Source organism: Coccomyxa subellipsoidea, assembly GCF_000258705.1.
Source record: "Coccomyxa subellipsoidea C-169, whole genome shotgun sequence".
NCBI classification, from domain to species: domain Eukaryota; kingdom Viridiplantae; phylum Chlorophyta; class Trebouxiophyceae; family Coccomyxaceae; genus Coccomyxa; species Coccomyxa subellipsoidea.
The window spans coordinates 1572530-1597706 of record NW_005178042.1 but is presented as its reverse complement, the minus strand read 5'-3'; the positions used below and the strand labels follow the sequence as shown (position 1 = coordinate 1597706).

The window sequence follows — 25177 nt, the reverse complement described above, 5'->3', positions numbered from 1 at the left end:
ACCTCGACCAGCCAGTCGTTCTGCTTCGCAGGAAGAAGTTCTAGATAGAATGGATGAGGCGCGGAGTGCTTCCAGCAGAGTTCTTACAGATGTGACGAGGTGGCAGCTCTGTCCTTTCTGAATTTTGATTCTCGTGCAACTGCAGTGTTTTGTGCAGGCCAGTAATGCAGCTCACTACACTCTTCCTTGTAGGTGTGCCACATCAACAACAGCCATTGCAAAGCAGGCTGGAATTGGTGAGTGGTCTCTTCATGTAATTGTGTTATGTTACGAAGCGCTTTGCTGATGCCATCGAGTCCTGAGCAATCATGACAGGTCCATTTGGGGCTGACAGTGTGTTGCCATGCAGTGGAGGACCTTGTATCAAAACTTGCAGTCCTGGAACAGCGCGTGCAAGCTTGCACCGAGGCCACAAAAGAGCTTCGGGTGGAGGCCCTTGCGAGGCAACAGGTGCCCTAAACTGGCCGGCAGCCATCTATAAACAAAGGAAACTGCATCAAACTTGTTTATGCTGTATGAAACCTCTTAAACTCAAAGTCATTGCATTTGGGTGATTACTACTTTTGGAATGCTGCAGAACTCACTGAGTCAAATATGTGACATTTGAACATACAAACACCTGAATCACTTACTGCTGAGCCTCTGAATTTAATGAAATTTCTTTAATGCCTGATACTGGGATCTTCTAAAGAGAGGTACTTGACAGTGTCAGATTGACACGTGTGCTTTATGGTAGGATGAACTTTGAGACAGTAGATCAAAAAGATTGGAGTGCATGTACTTGTACAAGAACGCCCGTGTGAAGTAGCTCGAGCGAAGAAGTGTCATGAACTTTGCTATAACGTTACCATATGTGTAAAGGAATATTCGATTGCAATTATCTAGATCTACATCATTATTCATGAATATATATCACAGCATTCCACCCCACGGCACACGCATGCTTCTGTTCAAAGTTCAAGGTTCAGGGCCCCATTATTCAAATGGTTCAACGTAGGATATTGCATTCCTAGTGTTCTAAAATCAGATCTGTGCATGATGGGTGTTGAGTTCTCAAGGAGTTTCCGCATACAGATAGGAGCGACACAGTGTTGTTCGGGCTCAACAGTCGGCAGCAGCATGTTTGATATCGATGCTACTGGGCATTCTGGGTCGTTGGGGATTTTGGGCCGTCAGAGCCAGGGCGCCCAGCCGACAAACATGCGGCAGAGCCTGTCCGGATCCTGAGCCTCCTGCAGCAGCTGCTGCACCTGCCCCTCCACACTCTTGGCCTCCCCCTCACCTGTCCTCAGGCAACAAAAACAACTCTGAGTGTTATGGGTCCATTCAACACATTTGCTCCAAGCAAACAACTCATGACCTGCTTTGCCAGGGACTCATTCAACACATGGCACAAGGGACAGGAGCACACCATGAAGGCTTTTTGGCAGACCTGCAGACAATCCAATCAGTAACCTTGACAGATTTGCTCGGGTGCCACCATGCAGATACCCAAATACACTGAAAGGCATGAGGATCAGAATGATTACTCACCTCCGTCCAGGCCTTCCAGCTTCTGCTTGACGCGCAGCAGGGTGCGCTTGGCGTCCGCGTTGGCAATGCCGTCTCCCACGCCGTTCAGCGGCTGCTCCAGCTCTGCAGCGGCCACCCATCACGCTTTATTTTTTATATCTAGCAGCTCTGCACCCCCCATATCCACAAGGGCCCATTTTGCACACTACGTTGCTGTCCTGTTTGCTGAAGCAAATTTCAAAAGGTCCTATCTTGATCGCTGGCCAAGAGCAATGCCTGCCATGTCCAGACAAATAGAATGGCAAGAATGTGTCGCCCCTTCACAGAAGGCGTCACAGTCAGAGGAAATTATTGGTCAGCTTCAGAGAAGAGGGAAAGAGAGGGTGTGGGAGGCATGTGAAGGGACGAAAAGAGCACTCAGAGAGAGCTGTGCGGATAGTGATCATCGCCACAATGCAAGGGGCACCATGTCAGCATGCAGCAAGAGGTCACCCGCAATCCTGCATCCTCATCGCGCCTCACAATATCTTTTTTGACAACCAACATCAAGGTTGTTCCCATGGGGATCTCAGCGCTGGGAAGAGAGGGGTCACCTGGGAAGCCGGCGGGGTCGGCCATGGAGGAGACCTGGCGCTGGTGTGCATTGGCTGGGGTGAGGGCCCAGCGGTAGAGGGGGTCGTGGATGAAGACCTCCACGATGGTCAGCAGCGACTCCTTGTGCACGCGCAGTACCCGCAGCGTCTCCTCGCAGCACCCGCGCATCACACCCTCCACCCCTGCACCCGTGCTCCCATTTCAGCCCTAATGAACCCTTTCTAAATTAGCAATTTTAGCCTTCATCGACCCTGTACCCTGAATGAATCCCACCGCCTGCGTTTGCGCGTCCATCAGCTTGATTGAACTTCCAACGACAGTATGTTCACCCTTCATCAACCCTAAACCCTAGGTGGAGTATATGCAGAATCACGCTGCACTTCCATGCAGCCAAATCATCTTTATGCATGCAAATCCATCACTCTAGGAGGCATGGAAATCACGGGGTTGCAAGGGCGAATGCAAGTGCATAGACAGTGAGACAGCAACAGGCAGGGGGCACCAAATACCACCCAGTAGATTTTATACTCCCTGCAACAGGGTCAATGAGGGTCTAAAGCCAAAAGCAAGATGTGAAAGTGGTGACCTGTGGCGCCCATTCCGTCCACGACGTCGCGGGTGAGGCGGAAGGGCACCAGCTCGGGCGTGTTCAGGAACCGGCCCTGCTCAAACGCCACCCCCAGATCAATGTGCACCACCTGCACGCACCAATTTGCAGATCTCAGGCTCTAGATAAAAACTCGGACATTGGTGTTGCACCAGCAGCCCTCTGCATCCCTGGAGCAGAGCTGTCTGGCCGCAGCAATTGATTCAACAACTCCCGATCTCCTGATACAGGCACTCTTTGCATAATCAGCAGCCGCTGCAGACCTCTGCCAGAGTTACCCAGTGCGCCTCAGAAGGCATTGCATGGATATTTCTAATATTTACATATTACACACTTTTCCTGCCAGAGGCAAGGTGCGCATGCCGAGAAGCTGCATGCAAAGGCTGCCACAATCCTACTCCCGTGTGGGACACCCCTTGTGGATACACTGAAGACGTTGAATGATTGCAGGGAGAGGAGACAAGGCAGCGCACCTCGGCGGAGCGTTTGTCAATGAGGATGTTGTGAAAGTGGCGGTCGCCCAGGCCGATGAGGTAGCCGGCCATGGAGTTGACGGCTGTCGCGCGCGTGTACGCCAGCCGCTTCTCAAACCACGCCGCCGGCTGCCGGAAAGACTCCAGGAAGAAATTGTGCAGGCACGGCGTGAAGCGCGCACACACCTGCACGCACAATTGGGTCAGGCCATTGTTGGAGAACCCGTCGTTGGAGTCCTCAGCTGATGGTCCAAATGACCTCCTCTTTCGTTCATAAAAAAATCACAATCCCCAATAACAATCCTTCATGATGGCGCACCCAGAGCGCAGAGGGCCACAGCGCCAATGCAGGTATCTGTTCAGCAACTTTCAGACACATCAAGGTCCTGCTGCTCATGGTTCAGCAAGCCAGACAAGGTGAGTCAGCGTTCAAAAACAAATGCGCAAATGCTGCTTCATGAGGGCAATGAGGTGGTCAGGCAAGCTCCTGCTGCTCATTTCTAAGCATGTGAAATGAAACAAATTTAGGACGGAAATTACTACAATGCGAGGATGCTGCTTGACAAGGGCAGAAATGAGTCATCAGAGAAGCTCACGTCGTCGTAGGCCCTGCGCAGGTTCTGCGGCTTGGCCTTGGAGATGACGTTGTACGCGTCGAAGAAGGAATAGTCGCCGGGGCGCGCGTATCGCGCATGCGCGCCGGAAGTGCGCTCCTTGCCGGTCAGGTATGTGCCCAGCGGCTCGGTGTCCTCCACCCACTCCAGCAGCCCAGCCGCGGGCGAGAAAGGCACCACCTGAAGATGTAAGTCTCTTTTCATTGCATTGCAAGTGCAGCAGCCGCAGGAGAGAAAGGCAGCACCTCAGCATACAGTCTCTCATGCTGGCATCGCAGCAGCCGCAGCCGCGGTTTTATAAGACACCACTTGACAACACAGTCTCTCATGGTGGCACTGGCACTGCAGTAACAGCGGCAGCAATATTGATATGCTCTGATGGCTGTGCCAGCAAGAATATTCTTTAGAGAAAGCACCTAATGTAGATCGAAGTATCATGACCGCATCGCAGCAATGATGGCATGTTCTGAATGCTGAGCCAGCAAGGCTCTTCATTGAGCTATACAGTTGTAGCAGTACTCATGCAGAGGCTGGGAATCAAGAATTTGCAGGGATTGGGTAGCAAAGGAGCAATCACCTTGTAGGTGACGATGCTGAGGCACCGCTTGCGCGTCTCCACGCTCTGCGCGAGCAGGTCGTTGATGAGCGAAAAGAATTGCTGCATGACCGCATCCTGCCGCAGATCGTCGTTGCCGGACTTCACCAGCTGCCGGTGCCGCACTCCCACACTACTCACACAAGGACCGGTGCTCAGGAAGGACTCCGGCGAGGGTCAAATTACATCTATTCGGCAGCGCAAGAGACCATGACATTTAGTTTGCGTGCCACTATTGAGATTAAAATCCTCCTCTCACAGCATCTCTGTGTTTTTCTCAAATGCAGGAACACATCATGCATGGGTCCAAGCAGCAAAACGACCCTGGGCAAATTGCAAGGCATGCATTCTGGTGAATGTGGGTGGTGACAAAATGGAGTAGTACCTGTCAAAGCACTGCACAAGCTTTGGCTTGTTGATGCCCCCAACAAAGGTGATGCCCTCCCCAAAGTGCGAGAAGCAGGCCAGACCGCTGTAGCGGCAGCTGGGATCCACTGGAATGCTGACACTCACCACAGGGACCTGAGCATGGCATCAAAAAAATCACCACTGATGTCTCCATGGTGCAGCAGAAGCTGGAAGAGCGAGCCGATTCGACTGCTGCATTACTTTTTACATCAAATTGCATCACTCCCAGCCAAGTTAGGGCTGATCCGATGCCCAACTCTGAATCTCACAGTCAATACGCAGCATGGCATCTGAACGCTCGGACAGCGCCCAGCAGGACATCTGAACACCGGGAAATAAACACTGAGCATGTGGCACCTTGTTGAGTGCCTTGGTGGAGCGCCTGATGGGTGAAGGGAAGGGCATCTCAGTGGCCTTGTCCGCTGCAGGCACAGCTGCCAGCTCAATGTAGGCCTCAGCCATCTGCCCCACCTGCGCCACAACCTCCCTCCTGCACACATCACTTCTCCTTCTCATGATCACACCTCTTGCCGCCTCTGTCCTTCACTAGAGAAGAGAGCAAATCTTTTTTTCTTGAAAAATGGACATATCATGACTGCTGTATTTCTCCAGAGCCACAACGTCCATGCTGTGGATATACCCCTAGCCTTTCGGCACGCTTTCCAAGCTATTCTAGGCTATAAGCATTCCAGCAGAAATTCCATAGATTCCTCCCTGTCAATAAAGTCGAGCAATAACGGTCAGGGTGGACGTGCGCACAGGGAGGGCTTGTTGGCGACGGCGTTGAGCACGCTTTCGGCAGCGGCGACCTTGTCAAAGTCGACGGAGTGCACGAGCGCGTCGCGGCTGGTGCGCCCGGCGGCGTCGGCGCGTCGGCCGTCTCGGCCGCGGTTGCCGTTCTTGAGCGCCATGAGGCAGTGCAGTGTGTGGTGCGGGTGCTCGCCCGCCAGCCGCTGCATCAGCGCCGTCAGAGTCGCCTGCACAAGTGCACTGCCCTCAGCAAACAACAAAAATCATTACTACCCGCTATTGCTGTCATGGGCAAGGTGCGTCTGCAGACAAGCTGCAGGTGGAGACTTACTACACACCCCACCCCTTGATGCACTTGTTAGATCCAGGGTCCAAGCAAGATCCAATCAATCATGGGCACGATGCTCGGAAATCATGCCGCTCCCCAGCCCAGCAGCGGCCAACACACAAACACCCACAAAACAGCAGCCTATATCATGGAGACGGCTCCACCTCCAGCAATTAAGGAAGGCTTTCGTATGTCAGCTGATGTAATGACATGCTCGCAAGTATCACAGATGCTATCAGGAGGGGGACTGGACCAGAAGTATTCCAAGCCAGGAGGAGGGGGCTGACCGTGAAGCCGCTGTCGTCGAGGGGCCGGCTGCGGCCCCCGCAGCTGAGGCGCGAGGCGAGCTGGTACACGAGCGGCAGGAACTTCCAGGAGGGCACCTGCGCGGTAGCTGCCGCCATCTGCTGGGCCACTGCCTTCTCCGCGCCCAGGCTGAACCACAGCTGGCACAGCCTGAACACGACGGGCAGGTTGTACGCGTTGCCGGCCAGCAGGCACCTCCGGTAGTTGGTCATCGCGATCTCTCTGTATCGGAGCTCGCTGGCGCTGAGCACGGCCTGCTCCTGCTTGTCAGCCTCCACGGGGCGCTTGAGGCTGTTGATGTGGTGCCACAGCTGCCGGCTCTCCTTGTCCAGCACAGTCCCATCCGCTGCCACCTTCATGTCCCCCCTCCGCCGGCGGTCGTCAAATTGCGCCTGCCACTGCGCCATCTGGCACAACCAACAGGCTTACTGTCAGATTGCGTTGGCCTTGATATTGATGTGTGATTAGTCATAAATAAGCCTGAATTTTAGCAAGGAGCCATTCATGTCGCATGTATCTGGCTTTCCCCCGGCTGGCGGGGGCGGTTTGAATAAGTGAGCACTGTGCCCACGGCTGATTGGGTCTTGCTTTTGGATATAATGAGTCCAGCAAGGAGTAGGTTTGTGGCAGACTTAACTGCACCTTATTTGCAGATGCACCCTCCCTGTTGGCAGATAAGGCGTGCTATAATAATGACAATATCTGGCTTGGAAGCACTGGCGTGGAGGAAGCACCTGCTGCATCTTCTGCTGGATGACGGCTTGGGCGGTGGCCCACTCGGGGGAGTTGCGCTGCTTCTGCACGCTGCAGTACATGGTGTCTGCGTAGTGCGCCAGGCGGTAGGCTGCTCGGCAGGCCACCTTGCCCTCCGGCAGCGGCTGCGAGCTGCTCTGGCTCACCCTCTGCAGCGCCTGCTGCATCATCTCCAGCACTGCCGCCGAGCTCTCAGACCTGTTCATACAAAATTGACATATTTGTTATACACATTATGGTAACCTGTAAACTTGGCGGAACTCTAGCTATGGTCCCATCATACAGATGACAGCTGTTTGGAGCCCATGAAGCTTGCTATTTTTTTGTAAAGCTGAGCAAGGATCTGAAGAAGCACCTGTTCCAGGCGAGCCATTTGCCGAGGAGGCTCTGCAAGCGGGTGAGCTGCTCAGCATCCCCCTGTGCATCAGCCCTCATCTTGTTGAGCAGAGCCTGGCCCAGCTGAATGGCCATGCTGTGCTGCCCCTGCGCCCACAGCAGTTTCGCCTCCTCCATGCGCCAGTTCATGGCTGCTCCAATTTGCCCGCCACCCAAGTCCCTGCAACAGCCCCAAAAGTTTCATATGCTTCCCTTTGCTGCTAATATGTGAGTGATTAGGAAGCATGGGCTTAGCACAAAGTTATCAATCGCTTACACTAATCGCAAACCATGAAGATGGCCGCATGCGCACCCCTTGACCGAAGGGGTGAAGGCGTTTGAGCCGGGCCCCGAGAAAGGCAAGTGTTCGAGGATTTTGAAGTGGTAAGAACTGAGATGCAAAGTAGAGGTGACGATCACACCTCAATGCAGTCTGCAGGTCATGCAAGGAGCCCATGGCATGCGTCAGGCGGCCGCTCTTGCGCGCGGTGCATGCTCGCAGCAGCAAGACACTGGCGACCGCGTCTGGCATGTCCAACGCGCTGGCAAGCGTCCTCTGCAGGCTCAGGAGCGGCTCCAGAAGCTCATAGCGGCTATTTGTGCCTGCACACAGTCCCCAACTCTCACGCATGTTGGGGCTTCAGCAGTTGACCAGCAGACAGGTCTAATCTAATCCCAATGTGATGCATGTGGCTTGGCATGTGCAACTTACTCAGGAGGGAGTTGTTTCTGTGCGCCCAGCTCTGTTGGAGGGCAAGCGCAGCGGCACTGCTGTGAGCTCCTGCAAAGACCAACTTCAAGGTAATATTTGATATAAGAACGTCTTGTCGTTTAAAACTTCCTCAAATGCAAAGAGCTGGGATGTGAGAGCGTGCCACCTTGGATTTGTCCCTGCAGATGTGAGGCTTCTGCCAGCCTTTCCAGCATTTGCAGCCGCATCAGGGCAGGGTTGATGCTGGCGGCACTCTCGGTGGAGATGGTAGCCAGTTCCTGGATCACTGACGCGCGCGCCATGTGCAGCGTCGAAGCCAGTGTGTCACGGTCCCCGTCTTTCAGCGCCTGTTTTGAAGCAGACGTGCATTAATAGATGCACCTGCATGGGATTTTTTTCTTATATTCATGCTAGTGATGTGTAAACGAGTAATAGCCTGCCAAAGTCACACGCAAAATACATCCTTCAAAACACCAACCCACCGGAAACTGTGAGGCAAATGACATGCTCATGATCTGGCTTGGTCTCCAGGATTTTCAGAGGCAGGCTAGGACAAAGAGAGGCAAGGGGTGATGTAGCACCGCATGATGTCCATGGTTGGCATAAAAGTACTGCAGGTTGCGCACCTTGAGGCTTGAGCAGATGGCCTGGTGAAAGGGTGCGCTGTCCCCAGCATCAGGAAAAGGAGGCTGCAGCTCTGCAGCTTCCTGCCATTCTCCCATCCTCCACGCCATCTCAAAGCGCCTCTCCCACAATGCTCCACTCCCTGAAGGGTAATACGAGCTCATTCACATGCAGGAAATTGTACACAATTTGAAATGTCCTGCTTGGAGACATAGACAGATGGTGGAATGGATACTAGGCAGGGTGTTTCACCTGACTGGAAGCTTTGAGGCAGGCTTGCCCAATAGGCGCCCATAGTGTGCTGGCAGCCCAGTTGCTGGAGACTGTTGAGAAGCCCAAAGTGGTGGTCTGACGGCTGCTGTGCAGATTGATCACCTGGTGCAAATGGCAATGTAAGAACACTGATTTTGCATGCTTCAGCTGTTTGTGAGCAGATTTATATGCATAGTATCTAGAGAGACAAACCTGTGATTATCAGATCACTACCAAATCAATCGACGCCTAGTTTCACAGAGAGGAGTTATCAGTTGGTCCCACCTCGCTGGAGCAGGTCATAGCCAACCAAGGCCTTGTCCCAGGCGCCTTCGTGCTCAAAGAGGCACAGCTGAGAGGCTGCCTTTTGGGACCTGGCAGCAGCATAGATGCCATCCGACTCCTGAATCTGTGAGTAGATGTCAAGGAGCAGCTGATCCACTGTTGACAACCCACCCTGCAGACGAAGACCGGCATCAATAGTTGTCAATTTTCTTTTTTTATTACCCGACTGTCCAATCCATGAGTATTAGGTGAATCAGCCGGTGAAGCAGCGTTTTTATGACAGCCTTCCAACCCTTCTCTATCTCGGGCTTCAATATACACATGATTCAAATGACAACACCACATGAGTATCCTCCTGCAGCATACACAAGCAGATCCAGCGTTTATGGTGCGCTCACCTCACTGAGAACATCTTGGTCACCCAGAGTGAGCCGCCCATGGTGCTCTTTGCACCAGTACTCCACATACAGGAGCGCAGTGAAGGCCGCAGAGCACTGCAGCGCTGCCTGTGCCAGTTGCAAGTAATCCAGATCCAGCCAGCACACCTGAAGCACAACACTTCTTGCAAGCCTTCCCTGGAAATTACACGCTCTTGCTTTTGGTACAACAGTGCCCTCAATACTCCAATCCAAAGGCCACTAACGCTCTAATCACAGTTGCCAAGATTCCTTTGTGCCCCTCGGAAATGTGCATGCACCCACGTTTGGTCCCAGCGCAAATCACACCGAGGATGTGAAGATTTCCTTGTATGATCATCATGAAGCAGGGCGCACTTTCTTCCATGATGTGGGATCTGCAGTGTCAGGGACGGCCTGGCCGGACTTGCCATGATGGAGCCTCCCAGACAGAATGAAGTCCTGCTGCTCTCCGCGCAAGGAATTCAGCACCGTCAGGATCAGGCGGACCGCCTTCACATCCGCTGCCTTGGCCCGTATGATGTGCTTTGACACCTATTGCACTTAGCAACCTGTAGTTGAGCTGACCGATCAACATTTAACAGTGATGTCGCGCTGATTGATAATAAATCAGGACCTTCACAAGCTAATAGGTTCCACACAAATGTTGCAGTGTGACTGGAGCCAGTCTCACTGCGTGTGACAGAATGCTCACAAAAGTGGTTGGACGAGGTGATTGTACATTCTGTGATCTGGAATGTTAGCAGCCCAAGTGAGCTGGCTTGCCTGCTCTGAAATGGTGACCATAAGCGAGGCATCTGCATCATGGGCAGCCAGGTCTGAGAAAATGTGGGGCAGCAGCAGCTCGGCCATTGCCGGCTTCTTGCGCGCGCAGCGCTGCAGGATGCGCAGCAGAGGGTTGCTGGCATGGCTCAAGAGAGCGTCCGCCAGACCGCACACCCACTGGTCATATGTCTGACCCTCCAGCTGCCATAGCTTCCCGTCCTCCAGGTCAGTCCTGTCGGGCAACGAACAATACCGTACTTTAACGTCTTCTAGTGTGTTTTCATCCGGGAGAGTAGCTGTAGGTATTCTAATGCCCGGTGGCAGGAGTTGCGGAAGCGGCTTGGGAAGGCATAAAGCAACAGTAGGTATATGTCCTCCCACCATTTAATTACTCGCATCCTTCGCCGTGCGAAATCTTGTAGACAACATGACCAAGAAGACCGTAGAAATAAGCACCCGCCAAAAATATACCAATGGGGATATGAGAATTGTATTATACTGCAAGTGCTCAGGGAGGATCCTCAGCTTAAAATGAGTGGTGGTGTTGAGGGCATTCATGGAGGTTCAAGTGCACCTTGTTCCTGCCTCTGCTACGCTGGTCGCACTCTTGGATCCGGCAAAGACCTGCAGGTAGGACTGCTGCAGGGGGTCCAACTGCTGCATGGCGGCCTCGCCCTCTTTTTGAGGGAGCAGCTGCCGCAGTGCGGCATGCACCAGATTGATGAAAGGAACGTGTTCATCCACAAGGTAGACAACCATCAGCTGCAGGGCCCGTGCCAGGAGTGCCCGCATGCTATCCTCCTGCATAGAGAGAACAATAAGGCTCACACTCTCCCCCAGCACTGCATGTGTGTTTAATCAAGCACAAGAAAGGAAGGCACGTGCAGTGCGAGATCGCAGACTGCTACCTTGTTTGCCGCATAAGACCCTGCTTTGCTGCTGCGCGCAGGCTGCGCTGGTGGCGTCCTTTCAGCTGCTGCAGAGGAGCTGGAGAGCGAGGTGGGGATGCTGAAGGCAATGACATGGGGGTCCAGCGGCCCAACCAGTGCCAGCAGCTTGCCGGTGAACGCTGCCAGGTCATTGTCCCCCAGCTCCCTGGCTAGCCACACCAGACGCCATGCAGCTTCCTCCACCTCAGGCTTGCATGGCCTCACCCTGCACACCAGAAAGCTTCCTGCATTTGCCATTTTTCCCCACAAGTTCTGCAGGCGCAGCAGGAAAAAAAAAAGGATACCACACCAATCTTCATGGCAAGGCTCAATTCTCACACACTGTAGGGAGTCAAGATTGCACAGCTTTAAGCAACTCCTGCAATCAATATCATGCCTTTCCAACCCATGCAATTATAGCAAGAAACAAGGTTCACATTGAATCGAAGAAATGATAGGACCATTGAACTGTAGAGCGCACCCATTGTCAGACACCAGCTCGTTCTGTCGAGTGCTGAGGCCTCTGTTCAGGGAGGCAAGGGCGCGCTGCAGGAGCACAGTGGGCAGCGAAGCAGCGCGCCCCACAAAGTGCGTCAGCTCATCACTCAGGCTCACTCCTGCCCTGAGCTTGTCCAGCAGCTGCTGGGCCCTGGCCAGCTCTGGCATGTCTGGCAGAGGCTCCACATGCTGCAGGTACGGGTGCAGGCCTGGTAGCGCCTGCACAGAACACCAGATGTACAGCATCTCTGTCAAAATGAAGGGATTATTATAACTTATAACATTACTATCACACACTTTTCTGCCAAGGAAAAAGGTGCAGCCTGCAGACAAGCTGCACTTAAAGACTGCCACAATCCTACCTCTTCTTGGACTCGCCAGATGCAAAGACCGAATCAGCCTTGGGCACGGTGCTCAGTGTTTAAACCGGCCTCCGCCAGCCGGGTAGTCTGTAAAATACAGTACTCAATACATTCAACTTTATACTTCCTAAGGGTGCAGCCACAAGGCTGGGCATGTACCTGCAAGACCAAGCTGTTGATGAGAGACACCAGCTTGTTGGGACGCGCAGAGGACCTTTTGCTGCTGTGCGCATCAGCCGGGTCCTTGGTGGTCTCCAGCGCAGTGACTAAGCCTGAGATGATTGTTGGAAGCAGGGCTCCCAGCAGGGGGTGCAGCTCTGTGCGCCCTTGGATGCGTTCCAGCACATCCTCCAGCAACCTGCAGCACTTGTCCTGGAGCTCCCTGCGGCGATCAGTCAAATCTCATTATCAATATTATTATTAGACGCTTTTCCTGCCAAAAGGCAAGGTGCGTCCTGCAAGGGGCCACTGAATGCAAGAGATTCCTGCGAGGCTCAGAAGGTTCACGCATCGACATATTGTAAATTCCACACGTCAGATCTTTGTTTGAAGGATGCATGCTGGACATCACCTGACGCGGAGGCACTGCAGCAGAATGTGCATGACATGGCGGAATGTGTGTGGAGTGCACACGTGGCCATCCAGAATGACCAGGAGCGCCTTCAAGGGGCCGAGAGCCTCCAGCTTGTGGCGAGCGCAACGACCCTTTTGAAGGTTTGCGTGCACCGTCACCAGCAGCCGTGCTATCTCGTCGTGTGACATAAGCTGCATGGTGCAAACAACACGTGAAGCTATGCTATTCTGCAAAACTCTTCCCGGAATGCATTTTCATTGTGGCTTTCCATCAATTTGGTCAGCATGCACAATGAGAAATGCGCTTCTTGCTACAGCTGACTGGGGCACAGCACACAGCAGCTGTCCAAACAGAGGTGGGTTGTTTTGGACGCTTCAGTCAGAGCGCACCCGACTCCAAAGAATCTGAAGGCACTCCTCTCGGGAGGGGCGCATGGGCAGTCCATAGACGGTCTCTATGCCGAGCGCAACGGTGAGAAATGGCGCTGGTGGGTGCGCACACTCCCTCACCAGCAGCAGACACTGCCCCATGATGGGGTTGATCTTGTCGCTGTACAGCTTGTCCCTCTCCTTTCCTATGGCACAAGAACTCACTATGTCAGCACCAGAGCTGCCATTTCATTGGATACCAAATCCGTGAAACAAATTTCCCCATCAGGATTTACTGCTTGCAGCCCTGTCATGCACATGCAATCTTTTTAGGGTACTCTGGCAGCATGCAAGCTCCACCATTGGGAAATTTGAAGGAAGTACCTGTGAAAGTGGCAGCCATGATATTGCCTTCAAGGATGGACCTAGCCAAGGCCTTGCCGCTGTCATCACCCGTTATTGTGAGGGGAATAGTGATTCCAAAGATCGCATCATAGTTCCTCTCCAGCAGTTTCCGCACTTCCATGTCTGCATTTCATCAGGAAGTAAGACATGTTGAATGTGATGGATGAATGCGCCAGATCAGTGTCCTATTCTTTCAAAGAGCTTGCTGTCTAATAAGATTGACATAAGGAATGTACCATCTCACCCTGCAAGCATGACATCAATCTGAATCAGGTTTCCAGCAGCAGCATATGAGCAGGGCCGGGGACAAACCCAGCAGAGCAGCCATCTCCTTGATTTCTTCCTCTCTGTTATCCTTCAGCATGGCAGGGACAGTTGCTCTCCCGTATGACAAAAGGAACGCCTTCTGATCAAGCACATCCCCCTCCTGTACCCTGACTAGCTCTTGAACATTCAAGAGCTGCTGCAGATTGTACTTGCTGCCAAACCTGCAAGCAAACACATGTATTATCAGTCGATTGTAAAGGTCAACACACTCTGAGCTGTTGGCTCACCAGGCAACCAAAGTGGAACTGTAGGGACACCAATAGGTATATTAGAAGTTTGCAAGAAAATAACAAAAGGCTAAAGACACAGAGAAGAGCGCGCAAATAGATTTTTACTAAAGAAAGCAGTGCAGTTACGGGACATGCTTCAAATTTATCCCCAAAAGCACGAGTGCCTTGGAGTAAGTATGAATTGATGGCGCAGGAGATTGTGGGAGGCACCCACCAGAGGAAGGCAAGCTGGACCATGTGGTTAATCATGTAAGCTGGCAAGGAAGTATAGCCGAGGCGGAAGGCGATACTCTGCAGTATGGCTTGCACCAAAGCTTGGTGCTGGGCAAATTGCGCTGCATGCGCACAGAGCAGGAACAAAACCTCCGCCTCCAATGCTCCACATGCCACAGCCGTCTCAGCTGCACATACCATTATAGTCTCAGACATACTTGCAACTTTCCAGGATACCGAAGTCCAGCAGAGAATCCCCTTCACATCATGCTGTTGCTGATACCCACCCAAGAACAGAGCCGAGGTCTCCATGCGCTCTTCTGATCTGCGCTCCTCTGACTTCTGCCCATGAGCTGTCGTTAGGCTATGCAAGCACAGCCTGGGCTTGAAAGCGTCAAACTTGGCCTGCAAACAGCATTTGCTGGGACCTAAACGTTAGATGTGCTGCTGGGTAAACACAATCAAAACAGACATGCCAAAAGGAGAATAAGATCTGACAGTACCTGCACGTCAGACCAGTTCCCGTAAAGAGAGGGGATGAGTCTTGCGCCGTGCCGCCTGGCTTCATAGCAAGGGTCCTGCAGAAGATCTGTCAAGTGCTCCAAGCACTCATCCAGCAACTCAGGCTGCAGCTTTGATGCTTCCACTGTGCTCAGCAAAGCAACAACCTGCGCCAGACATACACTAGACATGCGCATGCATGCACTTAGAACATGCTTGGCCCTGCCACATAAAGAATCACATGTGCCAGGATACAACTCGTCTGCAAGCCTCACTCCAGAACAGTGGACATATGCAGAGCATGCGCACCGCATCAGCCAGGGCAATGCGTGTGGCGCTGCTAGGCTGAGCGCCAGCAGTGGGCTGGTCTGCTTGTGGCATTCGATCCAGCACAGCGTCCAAAACTGAAACAAAACTTTCCAGGCACTGTTCTCCCTGATTATTGCAGAACCAAAATTCAGTCATTGATGCTGGACAGACTTCTCCTGAGCACCTGAGGTTGTGCATGCAAGACATCACCGGCCAAGGGAACGAGACCTCTCGATTGAGGTCTGAGCTCATGCTGCCACACGCGTGTATCAGGGATTCCAGCTGCTGCAAGACCATGCACATGGTGGAATTGTTGAACTTCTTGGGCACAAGAATGCCACTGCGCGCATTCAAGCCAGCAGCAGCCATCACCATGAGCTTTGGGAGCCTGGTCACACCAGAACCATATCAGGAGGCACTCTGACATTCCATCAGACAGCACAGGGGTTCTCACCTGGCTTGCAATGTCCCAACATGGCGGGCTTCAATATGGGTTATTTAGGTGTAATGTTACCTGCTGGAGGCGGCGACAGTGCAGAGCTTCTCAGCAATGAGCTCAGTCAGCCCTTCTGGAGGTAAGATCTCCGCATCAAAACAGTGTTGCAGGTAGGTTCCCAGAATGTTGGCCACGACTTCTGCATGCAGGCTGCCGAGAACTGCCAGCAGCCGCACGCAGGTGACTCGGCAAGACGCCACAAGGGATGCTGAGGAAGATGGCCCGGCAGATGAAGGCCTACATTCAGATAGAATCATTAATACTGGTGCACGCTTCTTCCAGCCTAAACAGGGCTAGGTGCGTTGCAGCATCCTCTCAATACTTCCTCTCCAGCCTTCCCTGTCTTGGCACTTTCTCCACCAATGGCATGTCAATCCCATGGATTCCAGGTCATCCTCAACGCCATAATTACGAGATTTCACAGGCCCGCCAGTTTGAGCATGCTTGAGCCATTCGGACAAGATACAGACCAAGGAGGAATACATGATGTGGAGCACCTGTCATTTCCAGCAGCCACAGCAGTGGCCCGCAAGTCCAGATCATCGTCAAACATTGATGCAGAGGTGTCGACGGCGCCAGGGCTCCCCGACGCCAGCTGCGTCTGAGATGCAACTTGGGCAGCGGATGCTTGATCGGCGTCATTGAAGAGCCTCTCCAACTCGTGCACTGCTCCCAGCCAAGGGCTGCATGGCATTCAGACACCTTCTATCAACATGTCTTCTGTTTGCAGTCCAGCAGGCCTATGCTGGCAGTGGTTGCAACAGTACAGGTGAATGCATGAGGAGGGTAGTGTGCAGGACACTCACCCTGCCAGGACTTCCTTCTTTGGAGTGTCGACAAGGACAGCAACCAAATCCTCCAGCAGACTATAGGTGCTGCTTGTGAGACAGCTCTTGCTGTCCACCATAGCAACGAGGAGGCTACTGCATTTCCCAAATGCCCCTCCCACAGCCTCTGCAATCACAGATTATCCCTAAATTGCCCCCACAAATAAATGTCCAGACAGAACAGGGTGCACACCATCGATACTCGTGCTACCATGCATAGCACACCTGGGATGCCCTTGGCTTTGTGTCATGCATGGCCTACCTGACACAGCACCATTGGTCTTCCAGGAGCATTCCAGCTTCGCCTCATCCCCCTGAGCCCTGTCAAGCAGCGCAGCTTTGCAACTGAGGGCAACTGTGCACATGCCCATGAGCGCCTGCAGCTGTGATCCGCCCCCTGCATCTGCCTCCTCTGTCAGCCTGCCCAGCTGTGCTGCAAGGCGGGTGCCTGCCACACTCTGCAGACGCATCCCCACGCTGTCTGGCATGTGATGGCTGCCACTGCCAGACGGCTCTGGCGCAGGCTGCATGGCCCGTGTCCTCTCCCGCACAAAGTCCTCACCTATCACAAGTACACCTCAGTGGTTAGTACACACGATACTAGATTTGAGATTTGTACAGCATTGAAGTCATTGAAAGTCATGAAAGTCATAAATCTCATTGAAAGTCATGAAATAGCAACCATTAGTAAAAGGGGCCAAACCTCTCATGAGAACAGGAAGCCGCTCAGCCACTGCTTTGTCAGGATCTTCCTGCTGCCACCACATGTGCTGACTCTCCGCATCGAGGGCCTCTGCCGAGGGTGCATGTGATTGCACGCCCAAAGCCCCAGCCACCCCGCAGCAGAGAAGCTTTGGCGGCATGCTAGCTGCTCTGTCTCCCAACATCACTTCCAAGAGCCCTGTCCTCACTGCTGCTTCCTCTGCGCCTCCTCTGTAGCCTGCATCATGACATTTGTGCTCCTATTCTCTGTTGATGTTGTTTAAATTTGGATCTGAAGACGAAGATATGAGGTTCATCAAACGTACCTGAAGAGAATCTGGAACAGATGAGGTGGATTGAAGCTGGCAGCATCTGCTGCATCACAGGCAGCCTGAAGAGAGGTGTTCCTGAAGCAGTGGTGCGCGCCAGGTCCTTCCTGGATATGAGAGCCAGGGCAATGACAGCAGCCTCCTTCGCTGGGACTGCCTCCGGGGAGTTTGGGGCGTCGCCCTGTGACAACCAGCGCACAAGCGCATCCCAAATCACCTGGACACCAGCATGTCCTCAGAAACAATATCTGATCTTGCAAATGGCTGCCATGAGTGCAAGAGCTATAGTGTGGAGGTCAAGAGCAGAGAGGGGTCTCCTCACCTGCCATTGGCTTTGCACAGCCGGTGTGAGGCTGGTGGCTTTGCTGACAGACAGGGAAGCTGTGGAGGAGGTCTGCTGGCGGTGGTCTGGCCAAGCAGCCGCCAGCTCAGCTGTGAAGCACAGCAGCCATGTGACGGCCTGCTCAGGCGCTTTGCCAGCCACGAGGCGTTTGAAAGTCACCTCAAAGTTCTCGCTGAGCAGCTGCAGCCAGGTTTCAAGGCACTGCTGATCCACCTGGCTGCCATGCCTGAACATGCAGAGTCATGTTTTCAACAGAGCCATCGCACCTGCAAGGACCAACACCGATGTTGGAACATTGGCAGCAGGAGTGCAGCAAAGATGCTGGGTGTCGCACCGGTGCAGGAGGAATGCCAGAACTGGCGCCCACAATGAAGGGTATGCCATGAGCTGCTCAAGCAGCACTTGTTGAGGATCGCTGACCTGCATGCATGCACAAGTGTTCTGACAAGAAATTATTATTTAGAAAATGAGGCCAGGTCAATGCAGCTGATTTGATAACATGTGTAGTGGGAACAGAGTAAACGTACCTTCCGGCGCTTGGCTGAGCTCTCTCTGACATCAGAAGCCTGGGGTGCTGCTGTCTTGCGCTGGAGGGTAAGCTTGAGCGTGACAGCGCTTGCAAGCTCCAGCAAAGACAGCTGATGCCTCGAAGAGCGGCAGCCTCTGCCCCGTGCATCATCACTCCTGTACCATGCAATCAGACAATCACCAACATATTCCATGATCTGCATACCAAGACATCTTGTTGCTTCCTGTGCCATGTTCAACAATGCAGCTACAGCCGACTATCACTGTAATCTCCCTCTGCTCTGTTAATATATTATACCATACGCATTGGTGTGTATTGCATTGGCCCCGGCTGGCGGGGGGCGGTGTAAGTACAGAGCACCGTGCCCACAATTGATTGGGTCTTGCTTGGATTTGGCGTGTCCATTAAGGAGTAAGATTTTGGCAGCCTTCAACTGCAGCTTGTCTGCAGAAGCACCTTGCCTGTTGGCAAGAAAAGCGAGTAAATCATTGTATGATTTTATGCAATGGGAAGTGCACATCTACTTTATCGTACCAGCTGAACCCAGGCTGCTGCATGCTGTGGGCCAGCAGCTCCTGCACCTCGATCAGGAAGTGGCCATCCCCCGGCCCCTCCAGGCCTCCCAGCAGCAGCTGAATGCGCAGGTAGAGCACGAGATTGTCCCGCAGCCGCGTGTCTCGCGCGTTTCGCCATGCGCGCGTCAGAAAGGGGTGCACCGCTGCATGCAGCTCTGCTGCCTTGCTGCACACGTCCAGGCCGTTGCCCAGCAGGAACGTATTCGTGGCCGCCACAAAGGCTGTGCTGATGCGCGAATCCTCCCTGCATACAGTTCCACTTACATATTTCTTGCATCGAGTGGTGTGCGCAGCATTTAAGTCCATTGTCGATGGCTTTGCACATGAGAAAAAATATAATGCATGTCTGGGCACCATGCATGCAAACAACCAGGGTTAAGCTCCAGTGGACATGGCAAAGAGAAAACTGTTCTACCTCAGCTCGTGTAGCTTGGGGAACATGTCGCAGAGGAACACAACCATGTCGCTCCTGAAAAGCTGGTCCATGTCCCCCTGGAAGCTCTGCAGGAGCAGGTGTACCATGGAGACTGTCCTGTAGGTGTCCTCGCTGCGGTCCAGGGGGGACTCCTCCAATCTCTTCATGTAAAGGTCAAGCAGCTCTGCAGCAGCACAGATCCGATATGTGTTGGGAGAGGTGTGCGTCTTGCACTGGAAACCAAATTATCAAACACGTTCATATTGCACCCTTTGCAGGGGTCTTCCTATCATGACCCACCCTGGAATGTGCTGGCAGGCACTGAAGAGCAGTACTGCGCATTCACAAGGAGGGTGGAGCGCAGGACGCTGCTGTAGTCTGCGCCAAAGGGCGATGTCGGACCAGCCCTGCTGACCACATCCTTGACATGCGTGAAAAGCTTGGCAGCCTTTCGCCCCAGCATGCCTGTCCTGCCTGCAGAGCAAATAAATTGATGTGTAATGCAGAGTCACAAAGAACATGGACAAAAGATGACTTGCATGTTGTCTTTTTGTGCGGTTATTCACTCTGCAGGTCCTTGCTTGTGAACATCATGGGATTGTGCAGTGACCTGATCGGCGCTCGTCATCGGCAGTCTGCACAAAACGCCTGAAGGTCTTCGAGACCGTCGCCTCTGGCCCCCTTTTCTTTCCAGAGGTGGTGCCAAGCTCTCTGCCAACGCACTGGATGAGGATGGTGCACAGGCCCGGCCATGTGTCCACTGCAACAGTCCATAGGAGGCTTCAGCACTGGCCCCAGGGCCAGCAGCTGCATGCATGGCAGTCCTGACCCAATAGCACCCTGCAACTTGAACTCGTTCATGGCTTGATATTACACTTGGCGAGTACCTGAGATGTGTTTCTCTGTTGGCAGTATCCGCAGTGTGGATTCATCCAGTGCTCGCAGAAGAGCGTCACTGTCCAACACCTGGTTCAGATGTTTGAAGCCCTCCTGCATTATCACAGCTCAGGCAATAGATTTGCAGATGGCGCAGGGACTTGTCAGATAGAGCTTGACAGCGAACTAGCTTGTCTCACCTTGCGTTGGGTCAACTTGTCGCTGAGGAGCTGTGCTTTAAGTTGCTCGCTGTGCCACACAATTCCCGCCGTCATTATTGATGGAAAAATTAGCCTTGCATCACGTCCCGAAACTTGTGCAGCTACACGGTTCTGCCTCTACAAACGCCGATGTCCCTGCCAGTCCAAGGAAACTGTTTATTGAAGTACAGGCGGCAATCCCTTCTTCACAATATCGCATGGCACTGCTTTAGTATTAAAAAAAATAAAAATTAGTCGAAAGTGATCCGAACTTAGCGCTCCAAGACGCAGCCTGTCAATCAGATCATTGATAAGTTTCCATGCATCCTTTTTCCTGCACATACGGCATGCGCGGTAGAACGTGCTTTTCATGTGCGTGAAGATTAGCTTCGCATGCACTTGTCTATGTTGTGACCTACTTTACGCTTGTAGATCAATTGGACTATGAATGGCATGCCATCATAAACGCTCAACAAACCCCGACAAACCCCTTGCCAAAGGGAAACATTTTTCCAAAGCCCTGTCCAATCAGGTGATGAGTACAGTGTCCTGCCAACGTAGAGTAGTAACTGGGATGACATCAGCAATCAAAACGTCCGAGATGGGAATTGGGGAGATCAGAGAGGCCGTGTGATTGCAAGGCACGGCGTAGGGGGGTCTTCGTTGGTTCCTCGGATGAGCGCGATATGAACCCACTTTTTCTGGGCTCCAATGCCAGTGCTTTGCGGGTTATCACTGACTGAGGGATCACGCCCCGCGAACGCGCTCCAACTAGCTCACGCAGATGCCGCTGCGCTTGAGGAACGCAGGCTGGAACATGCTCGTTGCACGATTCTCATCACTGGTTAGATAGGGCACGATACCGGTATCCCTCGTAGGTCTTCCGTCTCGAGGTTGACCTCCCTGTGCTCCAGAGCAGCAGGTCAGCCACTTCCAGGGTGACCAGAAGTGTCGCGCACACTTTTTGGGCACAGCGGAGCTGGCCCTGCCTGTTCAGATCACCGAGGGAAGCAGCAGTGACAGACGGCGTGCGTCATCCGACGGAAAGCGGCCGCAACGCCCAGCGGGCAATCGCGACAGCTCTTGATGCTCAGCGAGGGGCGTGTGCTGAAGCGCACTCATAGCGACCGGGGGATCTTGGAGGTGGACGATGGGAGATTCATCAAGGTGACCGCGGTGAACGCAGTACATCCACAGCTGGCGCAGATCATACCTTTCCATGCTAAATAGCAACTCGGGAGCTGCAAATCGATAGCCTTTGTGATCTATCGAGCCTAGCGCCCTCACCGGCTTTGATACAGGCCTTTCCCGCAAATGCTTATTTCGCATCGGATGATGGTTCTTGCGCCAGAGGAACGCGCTGAGCGCCCTCAGATTTCGGGGCTGGCCGCCCTCACATGTGGGTGCATGCCCTCTTTTTTCTTCAGCTGAGAGGAGGCGCATAATTTTGGCGCAGAAAGCTGGCGTCCACTTGAAGAAGGACATTCTGGCTAGCAGGAAGGCAGCTGGTCTGAAGTCGACGCAATGTCCTGCCTGTTGGCTTAAGCAACACTAAACTTTGCCTATTCCCATTCCATCTGCAATTGGGGCACATCAGAAAGTCCACCAGCTGTGCCACTTTCAGCCTCCTCTGTGACAAGGTTCTCACTGGTGTGCAATGCAGAAAGTGCCCCAGACCAGCGTGGCCCCCACATACAAGCTGACACTGCCGTCCGAGTTCGTGAGCGCCAACCTGGCGCACCTCATCGACCAGTCCTTCGATCTGACAGACAAGGATGGCAAGGATGTGTGGAGGGTCGCCCTGCTTCCCCGCAGGTTGATAATATTCCTGCCCAATAAATGCATGGTTCCTTTGTCTCATATTGGGGCATTTCATCCGTCCAACCGGCGACCAATCGGCAGCTTTGCTTGCTTTGTTCTTGCTTTCCTGGCCGGACCACGTTTCTTGTGCTCAAAGGCTGCCAAGTCAAGGAGCAACCGTGATCACAGAGCAAGCTGGCTCTTCTTGGCATGCAAGAGCGAGCAGACATGCACAGACAATTTTTGTGGCTCATTAACTTGAACCCAGAGTGGCCAGTGACAGCAGAGAGCAGCATTTAAAATTACATTTCTGTACGTGCGCAGGAACAAGAACAAGTACGAGTACACGCTGCAGGGGTGGAAAGCCTTTGCCCTGTCGCACAGCGTGCAGACCGGGGACCGGCTGCAGATCGAGCTGTTGCCGGGATGGATAGCCGCCGCATACGCGCGGACATTGTCAAGCGCGCGGCGCTGAAAGAGCGCGTCGCGTCCGACCCCGGCCCCGAGTCCCCCGCCCTCCCGGACATGGCCAGCACCGCCAAGCGCCAGAACAACTCAGGTGCAGCCTTCGCAACACTCGTTCGAGAAGTCAGATCTGCTATAGTCAGTCTCCCCTCCCTCTTCACTGGGACCTCATGTCATCTCCTTCAAAATGGAACTTCAACAAGCGGCGCATTACCCAAAGTGCTCGCATTGACAGCGATGTGCTTGCTGCAGCAGGAGAGCCGGCCACGTCATCATCGGACGCGGAGCAGCCGCGCGAGCAGCGGCCGGGCAGCGGCGCGTCCTGGAGCTCTGGTGCGGAGCCGCGCGCGCAGCCGCCGGCGGCCAAACGGCGGCCGGACGCCACGGCCGCACCACGCGCCGCGATCGCGCACCATGTGAAGTTCGAGGGGCTTCAGGCGCTGTCCGGCGCACTTGCGCAGCAGCTGCAGGCAAATGTTTTGAGCACAGCATGCCATAATTTCTGAAAACACCGCTAATGCTTCTGAGTGCACAGCTAGGCTATAAGAGATATATAGGGCAACAACGTCTCAATCAAGGCCCTAGTCAGCGACAAATTCAAGTATCTGGGCGTTTTTCACTGAAAGCATTTGTTATTCCATACATTTCCCCAAGGAGCTTACCGGATAGGTACAAGTGGCAAGATTATCATTGGATTGTTGCTGCAGGCAACTTCAGCGCGGGCCGGCCAGCCGGTAGACGCCGCGGCGAGGGGTCCCGGCCTCGTGGCTGGCGCGTTCAGCGCATTTGCCGAGGTAAACCGGCTTGCGGAGGCGGCCAAGGAGGGCGATCACAGCGGCAGCCGTCGGCCGCAGCGCAGCACCGCTCTGCGCGCGCAGGAAGGGTCGGAGGACGAGCAGGACAACATGCAGCCCTACACACCCACCTACTCGCGCAAATCCAAGGGCCTGGTGCGCCACCCAGCCTTGCATATACTCACCTGGCTGCTGTTGTATGGCCTGGCCTGGAGAGATATTCAGCATATCAGTCAGCCCCTTGGAAGGCATGCTGGTTGTGGTGTTATTGTTATGCCGAGTGTACTGAGGGTTGCCAATCTGGCATCTTTTCAGCTTCGTCCTAAGCTCCATCATTATTTGCAGCATTCTAGGGGAGCAGAGACTGTTATTTTCTTCCAGCCAGACTTCGGATTGCATGTTGACTTCAGATGGCTTGCCTGGCCTTTGCTGCAGGGCGTTGTATCTCCGCACCACCCGAAGCGGCAGAGGTCGTCGCTGGTGAATGGGTTGGCGGGCCACACCGCTCAGGCGGATCAGTGGTCTGGAGGAGCCAGGGAGATCGACTCGGGCTGCATCAGTGGCATGGCTCTCCTCTCCTCCGCCGCTGAGCTGGACGCTGGAGCACACCTGTCCTATTCAGACGAGCCTCCTAAAGACAACGCCGCCAGACAGGCGCCCGCTATTGACCAGGCACAGGTATGCCTTGTGACCTTGGCACCCGCCTTTTGAATTCTCATTGCTATGCTAGCGGTGCCTTTCTCACAGTAATGCTTGAAGACAAGAGTCTCCCCCTTGCAAGCATCAGAGCATGGGAGTGCCGGCAGTCTAGTGTCTTTTCTTACTCACATCCAGATCTGGCTCGGCTGGCCCAGCTTCTGGGGATGATTGGTGGCAGCTCTGCTTCTTTCAAAGAGTACAATAAAAGTTGACGGTAATTGAGAAGAAGCGAGCATAACACTTGAAGGATAGCTAACATCCACCTGAGGTGACAGCAGCAGCTGAGTGGTGTACTGCTGGTTGCACTGCAGGGAAACAACATTACGCCGCCGGCCGACGCCGGGACCGGCAGTCCAGTAACTAAGCTGCTGGCGGCGGCCGAGGAGGTTTTGGACGCTCAGACATCACGGGGCTTTATAGACGTGTCGGCGCTGCTGAAAATCGCAGCGCGGCTGGTCGCGCCCGCGCTTCTGGCCGATGTCGGCAGCGGCGCGGCGGCCGAGCTAAATGCACTGCATGCGGAGCTAAAGGAGCACACCAACTCGGTGCTGGACGCCATGTGGCACATGCGGCACCTGCCCAAGACCTGGCAGGGCAAGAAATAAATGAATAAAGGGGCAGAAGGAAACAGCAGGGGGAGAAAGCGCGGGTAAAAATAACGGCCAGCAGGTGAGCAGGTGTGCAGGTTGCTACCCTGCTGCCTTGAAGAGGCCGGACTATTTCATTAGTGCAACAGCATGTGTCGACTGGCACGTGCAAGGCACTTCATCTTGCTTATTAGACAGTATTGTGTCCTTTTTATTGAGGCAGGTGACTTTCGATCCGCTCTGTTTTCATTGGCCCTGAATAAAACAGGATCCAGAATTAGGCTCTGCTCTGTCAGCCCAGCAAAGCTGCATTTGCGGAAGGTCTGGAATGGCGCATGCAGAAATAAGCAATGCTAGTTTTGTGGCACGAAGTGCCTTGTTGAAGAGATGCCCATTTTGTGGCTGGCAAAGCCAAGCTCACTGTATGAGAACGGCAGCCTGCAAATATTGGCCTG

The 25177-nt window shown here is 53.6% G+C and overlaps 2 protein-coding genes across 2 annotated transcripts; one reads left to right on the top strand and one right to left on the bottom strand.

The window, feature by feature from the left end:
* Positions 1-1172: 1172 nt before the first annotated feature.
* On the bottom strand, positions 1173-20297 carry COCSUDRAFT_64176 (hypothetical protein; the record flags this gene model as incomplete). Its single annotated transcript, XM_005651818.1, has 48 exons — positions 1173-1282; positions 1534-1635; positions 2106-2288; positions 2693-2804; positions 3187-3372; positions 3783-3980; positions 4378-4528; positions 4781-4917; positions 5161-5293; positions 5563-5780; positions 6169-6594; positions 6922-7138; positions 7296-7496; positions 7738-7918; positions 8028-8096; positions 8194-8374; positions 8654-8793; positions 8904-9026; positions 9189-9360; positions 9587-9733; positions 9962-10138; positions 10388-10601; positions 10944-11170; positions 11278-11524; positions 11780-12015; positions 12318-12540; positions 12730-12923; positions 13122-13306; positions 13485-13628; positions 13818-13993; positions 14277-14463; positions 14563-14680; positions 14779-14943; positions 15296-15473; positions 15600-15818; positions 16079-16264; positions 16388-16535; positions 16671-16970; positions 17112-17348; positions 17437-17620; positions 17762-18008; positions 18117-18202; positions 18310-18466; positions 18846-19130; positions 19302-19485; positions 19602-19775; positions 19912-20061; positions 20189-20297. 48 exons carry the CDS (start codon positions 20295-20297, stop codon positions 1173-1175), a joined length of 8724 nt encoding a protein of 2907 aa, XP_005651875.1.
* Positions 20298-21463: 1166 nt separating this feature from the next.
* Positions 21464-24740, top strand: COCSUDRAFT_39035 (hypothetical protein; the record flags this gene model as incomplete). Its single annotated transcript, XM_005651817.1, has 7 exons — positions 21464-21544; positions 22041-22172; positions 22502-22736; positions 22898-23118; positions 23350-23592; positions 23872-24114; positions 24447-24740. 7 exons carry the CDS (start codon positions 21464-21466, stop codon positions 24738-24740), a joined length of 1449 nt encoding a protein of 482 aa, XP_005651874.1.
* Positions 24741-25177: the final 437 nt, after the last annotated feature.